General features: G+C 51.9%; 2 protein-coding genes across 2 annotated transcripts; one reads left to right on the top strand and one right to left on the bottom strand.

Annotated features, from left to right (window-relative positions):
- Window positions 1-6,393: 6,393 nt before the first annotated feature.
- Window positions 6,394-7,961, bottom strand: lhpp (phospholysine phosphohistidine inorganic pyrophosphate phosphatase). Its single transcript, XM_068754686.1, has 6 exons — window positions 7,831-7,961; window positions 7,451-7,638; window positions 7,133-7,286; window positions 6,991-7,054; window positions 6,802-6,894; window positions 6,394-6,489 (listed from the first exon to the last, which is right to left on the bottom strand). Exons 1-6 carry the CDS (start codon window positions 7,959-7,961, stop codon window positions 6,394-6,396), a joined length of 726 nt encoding a protein of 241 aa, XP_068610787.1.
- A 1,338-nt stretch (window positions 7,962-9,299) lies between these two features.
- oat (ornithine aminotransferase) lies at window positions 9,300-13,099 on the top strand. Its single transcript, XM_068754366.1, has 10 exons — window positions 9,300-9,410; window positions 10,255-10,489; window positions 10,576-10,800; window positions 10,881-10,976; window positions 11,259-11,386; window positions 11,456-11,578; window positions 11,663-11,791; window positions 11,952-12,065; window positions 12,156-12,300; window positions 12,439-13,099. The coding sequence occupies exons 2-10, from the start codon at window positions 10,282-10,284 to the stop codon at window positions 12,597-12,599; spliced, it is 1,329 nt and encodes a 442-aa protein (XP_068610467.1). The 5' UTR covers window positions 9,300-9,410; window positions 10,255-10,281; the 3' UTR covers window positions 12,600-13,099.
- The last annotated feature ends 1,611 nt before the right edge of the window (window positions 13,100-14,710 follow it).

The following is a 14,710-nucleotide window of genomic DNA, read 5'->3' as shown; positions in this document are numbered from 1 at the left end:
ACCGGGTCAATGTGACCGTGCGAGATTCAGCACAATGCGGCTCGCGTTAACGGCGAGGTGATCCGGCCGCTCGCCGTGCGTCCTCGGGGTCAGGGCGACGGCGATGGACGCACAGAGGCACGGCCCCCCCCCCCCCCGTCCATCGATGGATTCGTTTTGGACCCGACAAACGCAAGATCTGAGAAATGTCGTCAGGCGTCCGTCACGTTTCACGCTCGGAATGAATCGATTAATCAAAGACGGAGATTGAATTCTATCACAGGACTCCTTTTTCCAAATCGGTTCTGCATCTGCGCCTCTAATCCTCTACGGCCGCGCTGACGTGGAAGTGGATTAGACGGTCATGCAAGCAGGACGCTGGGACACGGGGAGCGGGTAGATGGCGCCCGGGGCGGTCCGAGATTACAGGGACTTACGGGTGTTTGTGAGGACGGAGACGTAACCTCGTACCTGGCTCTATAAAAAGATCCTCCCGTGTCAGCTGCCCGTCGGACGCCACGCGGTGAGAAAGAAAGGAAGGGACGGTTGTTGAGGCGATGGCGTGTTCCCGTCCCGTCTCAGCCTTTAGGTGTGTGTGTGTGTGGGGTGGGGGGGGGGGGGGGGCGATGGCGTGTTCCCGTCCCGTCTCAGCCTTTAGGGTGAGCAATGCGATGCCAGTTTGACTGGTTTTTAATAAAAGGTCGTTGGTGATTGACGGCGTATCAGGATGCTCTGCGGTCTGGTTTTATCGGCTTTCCCTCTTTTACCTGAAGCGGAATAATAACACAGCACTGGGGGGGGGGGGGGGGGCAGCGTGTTATGACAACAGGTGTGACAGATGCTAAACCTTAAGCCTTCACATCCTCTGCCGAGTGTCTGGCGTCGTCGCCTCACGACGGCGCGACAGCTGCGGCGCGGCGTCCGCGTTTGGAACGCAAACACATCGACGGTTGATTCCAGCCGAGCGGGACACAAAGGGGATTCCCTGCTCGCCACCTTTTCATCCTCTAGCTGCACGCTTGAGTGTGTGTGTGTGTGTGGGTGTGTGTGTGCGTGTGTGGGTGAAGGGTCAAAACCGCCCACTGGAAACTTTCTCTCCTCCCCAACCACAAACACATCCGATGCTCAACGAACAGGACGTGAACCGTAAACCTTTCCCTCCTCGAGACGGCAGCTCAACGGTTCACGCCGTTTCCTGTGAACCATCAGCGCCCGACATTACAATCAACAAAAACCGATCAGGAAGCATTATTCCAGGTTTTATTCCGTCTCCCGGCTCCAAATGATCGACATGAAGCTGCGTTGTTTGAGAAACGATTTGCTCTACACTGCCCCCGATGGTACTGCACATTTCTCATTAGCTTAAAATGAGAGCAGACAGTGTTTAACGGTTAGCATATCGTACACTTAACCAGACCAGTGCAGCTTTTCCCCCCTCCAATAATCTCTGCTCAAGCTTAGCCTAGCTGCAGCTAGCATAACAAACCCAAATCTGGAAGTGGGACGGACAGAGGTCAGCTTGAAACGTGGGCCAAGAAAACCATAAATGGTTCAAAGCATCAAAGGTCAATACGCTACTCTTAAAAGTTGCGGAATGTTGTTGACCGGCTCGGATCAAAGCCCTGCTATCGCTAAAAAAAAAGACCTTTCAGTGTTCTGCTCAACATGCAGGACTTCATGTGACCAGATCCGTGCACGCTTTTCACTGGTGTGCTGCTATGATTAGCGGTTTGGGTGTGTGTGTGTGTGTGCGTGTGTGTGTGCGTGCGCTTCTATCTCGCGGTGCAGGAGTGTTTTGTTAGCGCTGCTCAGTCTCTGCTGAGTCACCTGCTCCCTGTTCACAACACGCAAACACACACAATGTGCAACGGCACGAACACGTTCACACAAAACCACGAGAAGAGAAATGGCTCCCCTGAAACCAGGCAAGGGCCCAAGCCCCCCCCCCCCCCGTTTCCCAGCCAAACAGCCTGTCCATTGGTAATTGCAAGAGGGATTGGATAGCCATTGAAACGTCTCAGGGCCTGTGTTGGAGTGTTTGAGAGGCAGTGCTATGTTTCAGCCTGCCATCTGTGGGCTTTAGCTCTCTGAGTCGCTCCCACTCTCGCTCCCTTTCTTTTGGTTTCCCTCTCAGGGGGTGGAAAAGTACCGTCGAGGGGCTCGGCGGCCGAGGCCCGGCCCGGCTCCTTTGTCTCGCTGTGGGAGTCTGGTCACACTGTGTGTAAAAAAAAAAAACGCCCCGGTTAATTATTAATATGTGACTGACTTACACGGCGCGGCGAGCCGGGCTCAGGGCGCCCGGCGGAGGACCATGGAGTCACGTCATGCTCGATCTGTGGTACGATCCGGAAGCCGTCTGATCAGGACAGGATCTTTGCAGATTTACAACCATCCTTATCCCCGAGCAGCTCGCCGTAACTCCTCCAGCATCAATTCGCCTTCTAGCTTGAATGTTTAGCCCTATTTTTAGCAACATGTCACTTCTCCAACGATATTACGGGCATGAATAAGCAGTGAAGAGGAAGATTCTAGGGACTCGTTCGCCTGAAGGCCGTCACTGGAATCCCTCAAGTTGATTACAGCGAGACTAAAGCAGGAACGTTTGTTTCAAACATAGAAATATATCGTTAAACGTTAAGAACAGGCAGACAAAAGGAAATGACAGAGAGCCGCGTTGGGTCGGGAGCCAACGGCAGACCGCTGGCCGGATGAGGAAATCATTCCCAGAATTGATTGTGTTTACATTCCCCAGAAAGCTGCCGATTTAAATCCATGAAATGAGATGAAAGCGACTCTGCATGGAACGCCGGCCTGAAAACCCAACACGGAACCGATCGTCCAGCCGATTCAAGCGTAAATGCAACTCTCACACTCTCGTGAAAAGGTCACTTTATCTGCAGCAAACCCCCCCCCCCCCCCCCCCCCCCCAACACACACACACCACCTCCGGACAGGAGAGGATAAGGTTGGGAGAGCGATCCAACCAACAAAAGCCATCTCATGGAAATCCAGCAGTGGAAATAGAAACCTGCAACCATGCAAATAACCTGGCCGGCAAAGAAGAGGGGGGGGGCTGGTCAGAGATTAGAGGACAGAAGTGAAACCAGACGACAGCGGCTACCCTTTAGCACGCCGATCGTTGCCCGTCGCAGCTCAAGCAGCTCTGGGCCTGCAGGGATTCGACCAAACGCGGAGCAAACGAGACATCGTAAAACAAGATTAAAAGCCGGGACAATTAGTCATTCACCGTTTCCAGAAGACAAATTAGAGCTCGAGGCTTCCGAGACATGAAGACGACACTGTCCCGTAAATCAACCATTCACTCCAGAGAGCGAAGGCCGACACCCTCCTCTTACATTTGTTTGCTCATGGCTGATGGCCCGTTTGCTTTCCTAATGAGGAGTCCTTCCTCGTCCTCGCTGCTCTGATAACGCCGTTATTTGAATTACTTAAATCTAAGAACCGGTGAAAATCTACTCGGGGGAAATCCCCACGGTGCAGATTATGCGCCGTCCAGTCTGGCGCCGGCTGTGGATTGGAGTCCGGCTTCACCAAGAGGTGTTAAAATAGAACTAGAACTAAGACAGATCTTCAGATGTTTATTCACCAACATCCATCCAGCAGTTTTTCCAGAATCCTGCTGACAAACAAACAAACAGAACCTCCTTGGCTGAGGTGATTGAATGACTCCATATATTAACCGGACCAGGTAACACCACCTGACGCTTGCAGGGGGGGGGACCTCACTAAATCCGAGCTCGCTCCGATGCTGCTGATTACAGGAGCAGCAGTCGCAGTGATAACAGAGATTAAAAAAAAAAAACGTGTGCGTTAGCATGCCAAGCATCTGCTGAGAACCGGGCGTTCCAACTGGCGCCGCGGCGCTCGGAGCTGTCGGGGACCTGCACCGGCACGCTCCACCACCAGGAGCTACATGTCATTAGCGTGTTTGTCTCTGCAGCGTTTAAAGTCATTATTCAGACACACACGCTTGTCTGTGTGTGCTAACTGATTAAGGCTAATGTCTGAAGGCATATCAGATATCAGGTAGCAGATCTGAAGTGTCACGGAACTGGCAAACACCGGTATACGCTGCAAATACCCCATTAGCGAGGAAGAGCTAATAATTACACCAACGCAATCCGGCTAATTAGACAAGGAGCTAGCTAAGGACGTCTTTAGGTTAGCCATTTAAAGCGTAGCCTACATGCATTTAGCGATTATTCTATACCAAACATGCTAATTGTTAGCAAGTTTAGTTTAGCTTGCAGCAGCAGAGATGCCCACGCCCCCCCAAACAGAAAAGGAAAAGTGATGCATGGCGATAACGTGCATCCTGACACGGCGCGACGCTCACTTCCTGTTAGCATCCCTAAGCGACGGCTGCAGACAGAAAGGCCATGAACCAGGGTGTGGTTCCAACAAACGTGTTGCTGGTTTCTATCGCCCTGGACCCCCCCCCCCCCCCCGCCGGAGACACATTTAAACATTTAAACTGACATTGGCACTCAGGCATGAGCCACAGGGATCGGCTAACAATGTCGCTGCTGTGTGGAAACGCATGCTGTGCACTCCCTGCCAGGTTCCAACTGGAAACCAGTAAGGGCCTCCGAGTCTAACCTGCTGGCAGCCGCTCAAAATACCTGCGTTGGTCGACGCCGTTCTCTCTTTGGCTCAATTTCAAGTGTCGACACAGAGAAGCGTGCACGTTTGCATAAAAAGCCTGAAACGCGACTTCTCTGATTGCTGCGGATTCAGAGACAGACGGCGCGCCAAGCCCACGAGCTTCTGAAAACAATCGTGTCTGGTTGCCGTAGCAATTAAACTGGTTTAAATGAACACGCGAAGCAACGGCGTGATGAGAACCTGTTTGTCCGAGGCCTCGATACGACACGGGTCTGCTGATAAGAGCAGGAGGAGGAGGAGGAGGAGGAGGAGCGCCCTCCTTTGGGTTTTTATTTTTATTCTCTATTCAGAATAAAAAGCGCTTTTGAAGCTCAGTAATCACCCATTATTTACAAACGGGGGGGGGGGTGAATACGGCGCAGGTTGGATTTACACGTCTGAAGAAATAAGAACGTTTAGTCTTTCTGCCCTTTGATAAATAACAGCATGTCAAAGCTTCTTTAAATAATCGGATGCGATTCGATTTGTATCTCCGTCCCTTCCTGTCCAGGCGTGGGGCATTTGAAGCCCCCCCCCCCCCCCCCCAGGCCTGAGGCCTGTGCAGCGTCTGGGTGACTTGGAAGCAGCTGTGGGTTTTCACTGCGGGTTTATAGCGGCTCCTCGCCGGCCCGGGTTCACCGCGCTGTTTAGCTTTAAAAAAAAAAAAAAAGGTAAAATCTCACCCCCCCCCCCCCTTCCAGAAACATTACAACCGTCACTGGTCCTCCTCTTGTTCTCGGGGAATGTATACAACGCACAGCCCGGAGAAGGAGCCGGAATCGACTCAACCATTCAACCATGAATAAATGAAATGCTTTCACGCCAGCCAGAGGCAAACGCTTTCAGATCAATATTTCCCGATCAGATGTCTAAATCGAGCGAATACAAGCGCCTCGTGTTCAAGCCATGACCTACAAGTTCAAAGCGCACCACGAAGCCGTACATTTCAAAAAAACAACTTCATTTGATGGCATCGCACAAAGCCGAGGCTGTTTGGAAAAGTTAGGATCTTGTGATTTCATTATAATTATTACTTTGGCCAATAATAACCCTGAACCACAGTTCGGATTCAGCACGGCGCGATCTGCTGCGGATCAGGGTCGATATTTCACCGCCATCGATACCTGGTCCAAGAATGCGGGGGGGGAGCAGAAACCTCTCTGGGACAGGTAACACACACACACACACACACACACACACACACACACGCCAAGCACATGGAAGTGGAGCCGCAAGGACTGGACGGGGGCTTTTTGTTGGGTGACTGAGCTCAGCAGATTACTCAGCGTTCTGTGGTCACATGACACCGGACGCGTGTTACGTGTGGGTGACATTCAGGCGACACGAGGCACCAAAATGCACCGTTTCAGCTAAAACTACAAAGCGGCACGGGATGTAGTTTAATGTGACGAGAACATTAAACGGCACTGAAAGGGTTTATTTTTATATCGTTGCGCCAATAAATGTAGGATCTGTTTAAAACACACACAGTTTCTCCTACCGGTGTGTGAGCGCCCTCTGCTGGGGAATACCCGCATGAATCTCTACGCTCTCATCCCTGACTTGTGGACTAAGACATGTTCAGACTTGTTTACATTTGAGGGTTTAAAAGATCCAGAGAGCTCAGGTTTACGATGCGTTTTAAAAAGGAGAAATCATTTGACACGGAAAAACAAATGAAAAGGAGACGGCGGCCCGTTTCACCCAGAGTTCAATCCCAGATTTGTTGGAGAGGATGCATGGATTCACTCACCTGTACTTCCCAGTCCTGACTTGAATGCCTTGAATTCCGCAGCGTTGGGCCCCCCCGACATCATTCACCAGATCGTCCCCGATCATCAGCGCCTGCAAGCGAGGAGCATTATTATTAGCGCCGCTAATTCTGTTTGTCAGCAGGATAATAGGGGGAACGCTGCCGGGTGAGCTGCTTGGCGGAGGTTTGTGCTCTCCGAGTGTTCTCTACTTTAAGATAGCAACGTATTTATTTCTCAGTCAGCTGCAGCTGTTTGTTCTTACGTCAGCACGATCTGCTCCAAACCGTTAACAGCTCGGCGCTGCAGCGCTTTTTGAAATAGGCGGCTGCTATGGGGCCTGAAGCAAATAAAATAGTGACATCACAAAGTCTGAACGCAGGTGCATCCTCTCCGTAGGACGTACCTCGCGTGGCTGCAGCCCCATGTCGTTCAGGACACTCTGGAAGAATACTGGGGAAGGTTTTCCAATCACTTCAGCCTTTAAATCACAGGCGTACTGGAACAGCACGGGAATGAATCAATATTTATCGATGCAAAAGTACTTTTATCAAATCTAAAGAAATCTAGTAATATGTGGAGGCATCTAACGTACCTCTAGAGCCTTCATGAAAACCCCAACATCTAGCTTCAAACCATCCGTCTCCTTGTAGTACCTCCTATGAAATAGCGAAACATCATGATCAGAGACTTCACAATGCGGTGCTTCCAATGGGGGGGGGTTACTGCGCTCTTACCCCTGGCCCAGAGAGAACAGTACTGGTTTCTCCAGCTCTATCAGGACCCTGAATGCCTCATTCAAGTTCTGGTAGGTAAACTTTTCAGCCGCGTCTCCGATCACCACGCAGTTTGGGTTGTTCGTATCGACGTTGTCGAACTCAGGGAAAAGTGCTGCAAAAGAATAAAACCATAGTTGTTGTTTAAGTATAAAACATAAAATAAGACTTTTTTTTCTGTAAAGTATAAAATATATATATCCTTAGATGCACCGATATACACAGAGGGTAATAAAAAAACAAATACTGGATTCTGTTAAATGTGATTTAGATCATTACCATCATGGACCAGCAGGTGGGGCCGTAAACCTCTGTCTTTAAGGACCGCTACGGAAGCCGGGGCGGGAGAGAAGACCTCGGACACGGCTATGTCGAAGCCCAGTCTCTGAAGCTTCGCCACGAACGACGGCCTGGCATCCTGGGTCTCATTGGTGCAGAACCGAACCTGCAGGCCGGACGCCTTTAGCCTTTAAAGACGGGCGTTGGGTAGAGAGGACGCCATGATGAAAACGCACTCTGTAAATAAAACCTTCTCATCGCGCGTGACCGTCTCGTTTCGGTTAGCCGCCGTGTATTCATTTTGACACGCAAGAACGTACTAGCTAGCTAAAAACTAAGAACTCCGCGCGAACGCGTAAAGCGACTTATTATTCGCTCACTTTTTCACGGCTTCAACCGAACCCGGAATGGCGACCCCGCCGCCCTCCCCGCTGTCATACAGGACGCCGCACAGGTCCAAAATGACGCCTTTCAAGATTCTCGAGCAGGTTGGCCAGCTGGTGTCAGCCATGATGAAACGCGAGCGTCGGCGCGAGACAATGTTGATATCCTACTACTGCGAAGCACGACCCGCCCCCCACACCGCCTCTGATTGGCTCACACTTGTTGCATTATATGGGTTGATTTCGCTACGACCAGTGATGATTGGTTGAAAGTAGGTCGAGCCGAGCGGAATAAGCCAATCAGACAGCAGTCATGGCTTCACCATAGTATGATAGACTTTCTTCTTCTAGGATATTATTTAGCGCTCGTTGTTATGTTTATATTTGTATTGCTGCCATCTACTGGATGATATTATAACGACATGTATTATATTTCATTATTAATTATAACATAATTATTTTTGTAAATTTGGCGTATGCGTACTAAGCACGCTACATATGATAATAAAGAATTCTTCTTAAACACTATCTGTCCACTGTAATTGCACAGTAATGACACGCAGAGATAGAATACATTGCACCTTTGCAGCAAGTGGTTTTTAGCAATGAGTGCCTGTGCTCAAGTTTAAGTTCCATTTCACCTCCAGAAAAGGTGCTTAATTATCATCGATAATAACTAAATAATCACGTGTAGAACAATCTAAATAAAACGCGTTCAGCCATGGACAGCTCACGATGTTCTACCGCTGCGGATTGTGATTCTGTTCTCAGGAGAACGAATGGCCACCTGAGTTTACGAGAACGTTCCAACATGTCATCGTAAAATCAATGAATGGCCAGCTGCACCCATTCTCACGCACACACAGAAATATAAACACAAAGTGACCGATATCTGTGGACCCGGCTCGTTTAAAGCAATATTTAACATTTAGGGGAAACACACGTCGCTGGCCAGGTGTGCGTACAAAGAAAGCTGAAGCGGGTTTGTGAATATGAGGTATGAAATCCTCAGGTTGAGATAGCAAATAGCCTCATGAATAAACATGCAAGTCGTGCGAGGTGAAGGTTCAGAGCTACTCTGGACACGATAGGTTGATACGGATCTGCCTCCTTTACACACCCACCTGTGTCACAATTTAGAACCACTCTGCACGGCCTCCTAACCTCCCGGTGCTTCATAAAAAACAATGATTGCTCTAACTGCAGGCGCCACCGCCCGCCACAGATTCTCTGTCTGTAGCGCAAAGTATGAAGAAGGGATGAAAAAAAAGAAAGAGAGAAAGAAGAGATGGAAAAATAAGAAGTGTGCGAAGTCACATCTCCAAAAATAAATTCAGCCAAGGCAGCGAAACCCAGACGGGTGGCGCCACCTGCTGTGCGTGGAGCACGCCGACACGCGGCCGGTCCCTGTGATCGACGCAAGATTGCAACAGGGGGGCGTGTCCTTCTGACGTCAGCGCGCCTGTCACGTCGCGGTCCACCGACGGGCCTTTCAGAGGCTTATATAAAGCCAGCGTCTGCCATCGCGATCGTTCGCGCCGTTCCCAGCGGTTGTTGGTTCGCTTCTGCTATTTCAGGTATTGCACGACTTTATTTTCTGCGTCACTCTCGCTCGAAAACGCGTGTTCGAATAAAGTAACCGTGACGTCATGTTTGTTTTTAATGCTGGTTCGCTAATGCTAACCAAGCTACCACCGTTACAAGCCGAACGGCGTCGGGTAAATAAAATAAAATACAAATAGCGGGCCGTGTGAATGCGTCTGATGGGGGTCCGGGAGGTGGCCCAGACTATTGTTGATTTATCATATATATATACTATAATATTTAACTCTGAGGAGTTTAGGGGCTTGAGCGGTGACGTCAGCACAGACCGTGTCCCGGTGGAGCCTTGCGTGTGATCCGCCTGTTCGTAGTCGGGTTCGACGGTCCTGAACGCTCACGCGGCTGGAAACCAGAACCTTTAACCGGTTCCGTTTGCTTTCAGAATCTACCTCACCCTTATTAAAAGTGCCAAGAGGCCCAAATAAAAATGCCACCTTGACTTCAAAAACTTCCAGCGACACGTTCTGAATGTTGGAGGTGAGTGCCGACAGGTGACAGGAAGTTCAGTCCGATGGCGTCCGACGGCGTCCGATGGCGTCCGATGGCGTCCGATGGTCGGAGCGCGGTCGGCGCTGCCTATTGTGTCGACCGTGAAAGAGAAGCGTCGTTCGGCGGTCCTGCGAAGCCCGTGGAGTTCCGCGGAACCGGACGGGACGCGGTCCTGCTGATGGTGTCGCCTGGGGCAGGAAGGAGGGGCGTGGCCCCAACCCGCTGCCACGCCCCCCGCCTGTGGAATCTGACCTCACCTATTGTTTTGGGGTCGTTTTGCGAGCCGAAACGCATTCGATGAGTCTCCCTCTCTCTCCCCCCCCCCCCCAGACAGACCAACGCGCACCCACCAGAGGGATGTTCCTGCATTTCGGCCGCACCCTGAGGAGCGCCGCCGCCCCCGTCTTGGCTCGCGCCCTCCATTCCGGTTCTCGCGCGTCCTCCGTCGTCCCCTCCAGGCTGAACGCGGAATGTCGGCTGACTCCGGAGGAAATCTACGCCCGCGAGGAGAAGTACGGCGCGCACAACTACCAGCCGCTGCCCGTGGCCCTGGAGCGAGGGGAGGGTGAGTCACCTCTACGGGCTGACGGGGCCCGCTCAGGCTCACGGCGAGAGGCTTCACGCGAGCTCGCCGCGCTTCCGTCTCCGCAGGCATCTACGTGTGGGACGTGGAAGGAAGCCGCTATTTTGACTTCCTGAGCGCTTACAGCGCCGTGAACCAGGGCCACTGTCACCCGGAGATCATCGCCGCGCTCAGCGCCCAGGCCTCCAAGCTCACCCTGACCTCCAGAGCGTTCTACAACAACGTCCTGGGAGCCTACGAGGAGTACATCACCGGCCTGTTCGGCTACGACAAGGTCCTACCGGTCAACACAGGTGCGGCGGGGCGACCTGCTCGGCGCGCCTTCGGGCGTCGGCGGGCTGTTCGCTAAGTCTGTCTTTTGTTTCTGTACAAGGTGTCGAAGGCGGAGAGACGGCCTGCAAGCTGGCGCGCAGGTGGGCCTACGATGTAAAGGGGGTCCCCAAAAACAAGGCCAGAATCATTTTCGCAAGTACGTAAGGGTCAGATAGATGACGTCACAGCTGAGTTTTCATATTCGGTGCATAATGGATTAGCATTAGCATAGCAAATAAGGCTCCTCGGTAAACACGAGGCTGACTCGCTCCCCCGAGGCTCTTGCTAATTGGCTACTATTAGCTCTCTCCGTCGCTACCTGACCTCAAGGCAAGCCGCGCTGGCTGGAGCTCGCCGCACTGCAGATTAAATTGGCAGTTTAAACCGAGAGACGCGTCACGTTTCCATGAACTGCGTCCGCTCGTCTTCTCTCGGATAGACGGAAACTTCTGGGGACGCACTATGGCCGCCATCTCCAGCTCCACGGACCCCAGCAGTTACGAAGGATTCGGCCCCTTCATGCCCGGCTTTGACCTCGTCCCGTTCAACGACGCCCCTGCGTTGGAGGTAGCTCGTCTGGCTCCTGGTTGATCGTTGAGTGCGCTGCCCTCACTTTGCCTGCATCTATTTTCCCAGAAAGCCCTTCAGGATCCGAACGTGGCAGCGTTCATGGTGGAGCCCATCCAAGGGGAGGCCGGGGTGTTGGTTCCCGATCAGGGCTACCTCACCAAAATCAGAGAACTTTGCACCAAGTACAACGTAGGCGGCGAGCAGCTCGGTCAAAAACGAAGCGGCGATGGGTTTTAAGTTTCACGAATCCACAAGCGACTCGTTTGGCTCCAGGTGCTGTGGATCGCCGACGAGGTGCAGACGGGTTTGGCGAGGACCGGGCGGCGGCTGGCGGTGGACCACGAGGAAGTCCGTCCGGATGTGGTCATTCTGGGAAAAGCCCTCTCTGGAGGAGTTTACCCAGTAAGCCTTCTCCCAGCTCGGCGCATCCGGGTGACCGGGCGGCGGTTAAACCGGCTAAAGAAGTCGTTTACTTCGTTCGCCTCCTCCATTGTCTGCGTGAATCTCGAGGAACTCGTCCGGTCGGGCGGGATCAGCGAGTCTGCGTTTCTGTGTTCCTCAGGTATCCGCCGTTCTGTGCGATGACGAGATCATGCTAACCATCAAGCCTGGGGAGCACGGCTCCACGTTCGGAGGCAACCCCGTGGCCTGTCAGGTGGCTGTCGCTGCACTTCGGGTCAGTTTCGAGTCCTCGACCCGGTCGACGAGACCCTTCCGCCGTTTTGTCTGTCGGCAGTCGCACAAATGAACCTGGGCTCGTCTGCAGGTGCTGGAGGAGGAGAAGCTGGCGGAGAATTCTCAAAGGATGGGCGAGCTGTTGCAGACCGAGCTGAGAAAACTGCCCAGAGACATTGTGACGACCGTCAGAGGGAAAGGCCTCCTGAACGCCGTCGTGATCAAAGAGACCGAAGGTGCGGTACCGAAGCGTCTGTCACGGCTCTGCAACGATTAGCGTGTGTGACGTCGATGCTAAATGTAGCGTCACGTCTCCCGGGTGGAGGCGTGAGACGAGGAAAACGTTCTGACCCATAAACGAATCATTCCTTCAGACTACAACGCCTGGAAGGTGTGCTTGCGTCTCCGGGACAACGGACTGCTCGCCAAGCCCACCCACGGCGACATCATCCGCCTGGCCCCTCCCCTCACCATCAAAGAGGACGAAATGCTGGAATGCATCGACATCGTCCAAAGAACCATCTTGTCCTTTTAATCCGATCCTCTGCAGCCAGAATGAGAACTAAAAATCTCTTTGTTACATTTGCTCCTTGCCGTCGGTAACACCTGCACAGGTAGAAGCTGTAACGGTGAAGCTCGGTTACATCGACCTGTGGATGAGTCCGAATGATTACTGATCAATAGGAACGCTGGGCCGTCTTTAATATATTCAATTTATCACAAACTAACCTGCTGCAGCAGAGGCCAGCTAGCAGTAGTTTAAATGGGTTACCTGTCCTTATTGCCATGGACACCGATCAGGTCAGTGGGCGTGGTCTATTAGTTAAGGTGCATTCGTCTTCGGTTGTAGTTACATTGTTAGTGTTGGTTTTTATGATTATACATTTGTGTGTTACGCAGGCCTCTGACTTCCATGTGATGTAAGTTAAATAGCGTTTTATCTCTTCAGAAGGCGTTTGAGTGACCGGAGGCGCTTTCTAAAAGCGTTTAACCGTCGTCTGATTGTTCCCTGGATTAAAACGGATTCAGACTCGACTCTCGTTTTTCTGTTTACCTGATTCATACTGGCTTAAACGGACCCGGTCCGGGTTTTACGCGGGTTGGGATCTATGAAGCAGGCGTTACCTCCAGCTGCCACAAGGTGGTGCTGTGTCCTTGCTGAAGATCCCGACACCTGTTGGGAAGGAGCAAAAAGGAAGTCCAGTGATGGGAGTCAAAAGATTCTTAAGCGTTCGAGACTTCGACATCAAATCTGAAATGATCCGCCGAGACTCTGGACTGGTTATTGATCCGGCATCCCCGAGATCTGGTTCACCTTTCAAGGGGGGGGGGGGGGGGGGTTCTGTCACCGCAAAGGTCAACAGGGGTCACCCAGAATGGTTTCTCCACCTCAGCTGAACCGTTTCCTGTTCATCTGCATGATGGGACGAATCGGGTGGAGCTGCAGTTGTGAAGAGGATAAATGATGAAGGTCTGCGCCCGTTAACTGCGCCGAGAGTACGGCGAGAATCTTAACTGATGCCGATAAATCAGGGAACGCCGTCCTCTCCTGCCAGAGCTCGTTTTAACGGGCCTCGTGCATTACTTTAATGGCGTCTGAGCGCACAGGTAAAATACACCGGCGTCTCAAAGGGCAGACGACACACACTCGCTTCACACCAGAGGGGATGTATATATATGTATATATATATATATATATATATTGATTAAGCGTTCCAAGGTCCTCAGAAGGGCTCGTCTCTGCAGATGTGAGAGACGGTTACCGATCCATTTACTCTTATTAGCTGCAGAGGGACCCCCAATGTGGTTCCAATGGGGCGGGTCCATGGACACAAAACAATCAAAACGTTTCTCACTAAAAAAGGACGGGAAGCGGTTGCCATAGCAACCCATCTCCAGTGCGACTGCGGACTCGGTCTCCATTGATCCGCTTTTAAGTGCTGCTGCTGCTTTCCCAGTCGGAGGAATCCAGGATCCACATGTGGCGGCCGTGACACCGAGACCGCAGTCAAACAGGGACACGTCTGTGTGTCTCTGGAGGACGAGCCGCAGACGTGCCCCCCCCCCGCGGGTCAAACTAAGTGCCAGTTCTCCAAGTCGGTCGAGGCTGAGAGGAGGACGACGGGCCTTCAACGACAGACTGACCACAGCAGCTGCAGACAAAGAACTCTGCTCTCACAAACGCAGAGAACAATGCGTCATTTCAAAATAACAAAGGGGAGGAGCCACGGAATGTCTGTGGTGTAATTGAGTTAAATTAACCAAACTGGACACCCCCCCCCCCCCCAGAGTCACATTTAGGATGTTTTATTGCAGCTGATTTAGTGCATCGTAAAGAGTTACGGCTGTTTTGACGTGAAGCTTTTTGACTGGCTTGATATTTACGACGGACGCCTGCAGATGTGATCGCCGTGGAAACCATTAGCGCCTGATTGTGTGTGGGTTTATTTTTATAGTTGCAATGGCATTAAAATGACTCGTATTGGTGTTTTACTCTGTTTCTGTTGGTTCAAGCGGAACAAAACATCCACCGGTGGGGGGGGGGGGGGGGGGTGGACAGGACATTCCCATCGCAGCGGTATTCCCTGCTCCTCTCCTTCTGTGATGCTTCATAATCAAGCTCCTCCATCCAAGCGTGGCGAGGAG

The sequence above is a fragment of the Brachionichthys hirsutus genome, chromosome 21 (genome assembly GCF_040956055.1).
Source record: "Brachionichthys hirsutus isolate HB-005 chromosome 21, CSIRO-AGI_Bhir_v1, whole genome shotgun sequence".
NCBI classification, from domain to species: domain Eukaryota; kingdom Metazoa; phylum Chordata; class Actinopteri; order Lophiiformes; family Brachionichthyidae; genus Brachionichthys; species Brachionichthys hirsutus.
This window is presented reverse-complemented; position numbering and strand designations above follow the sequence as displayed.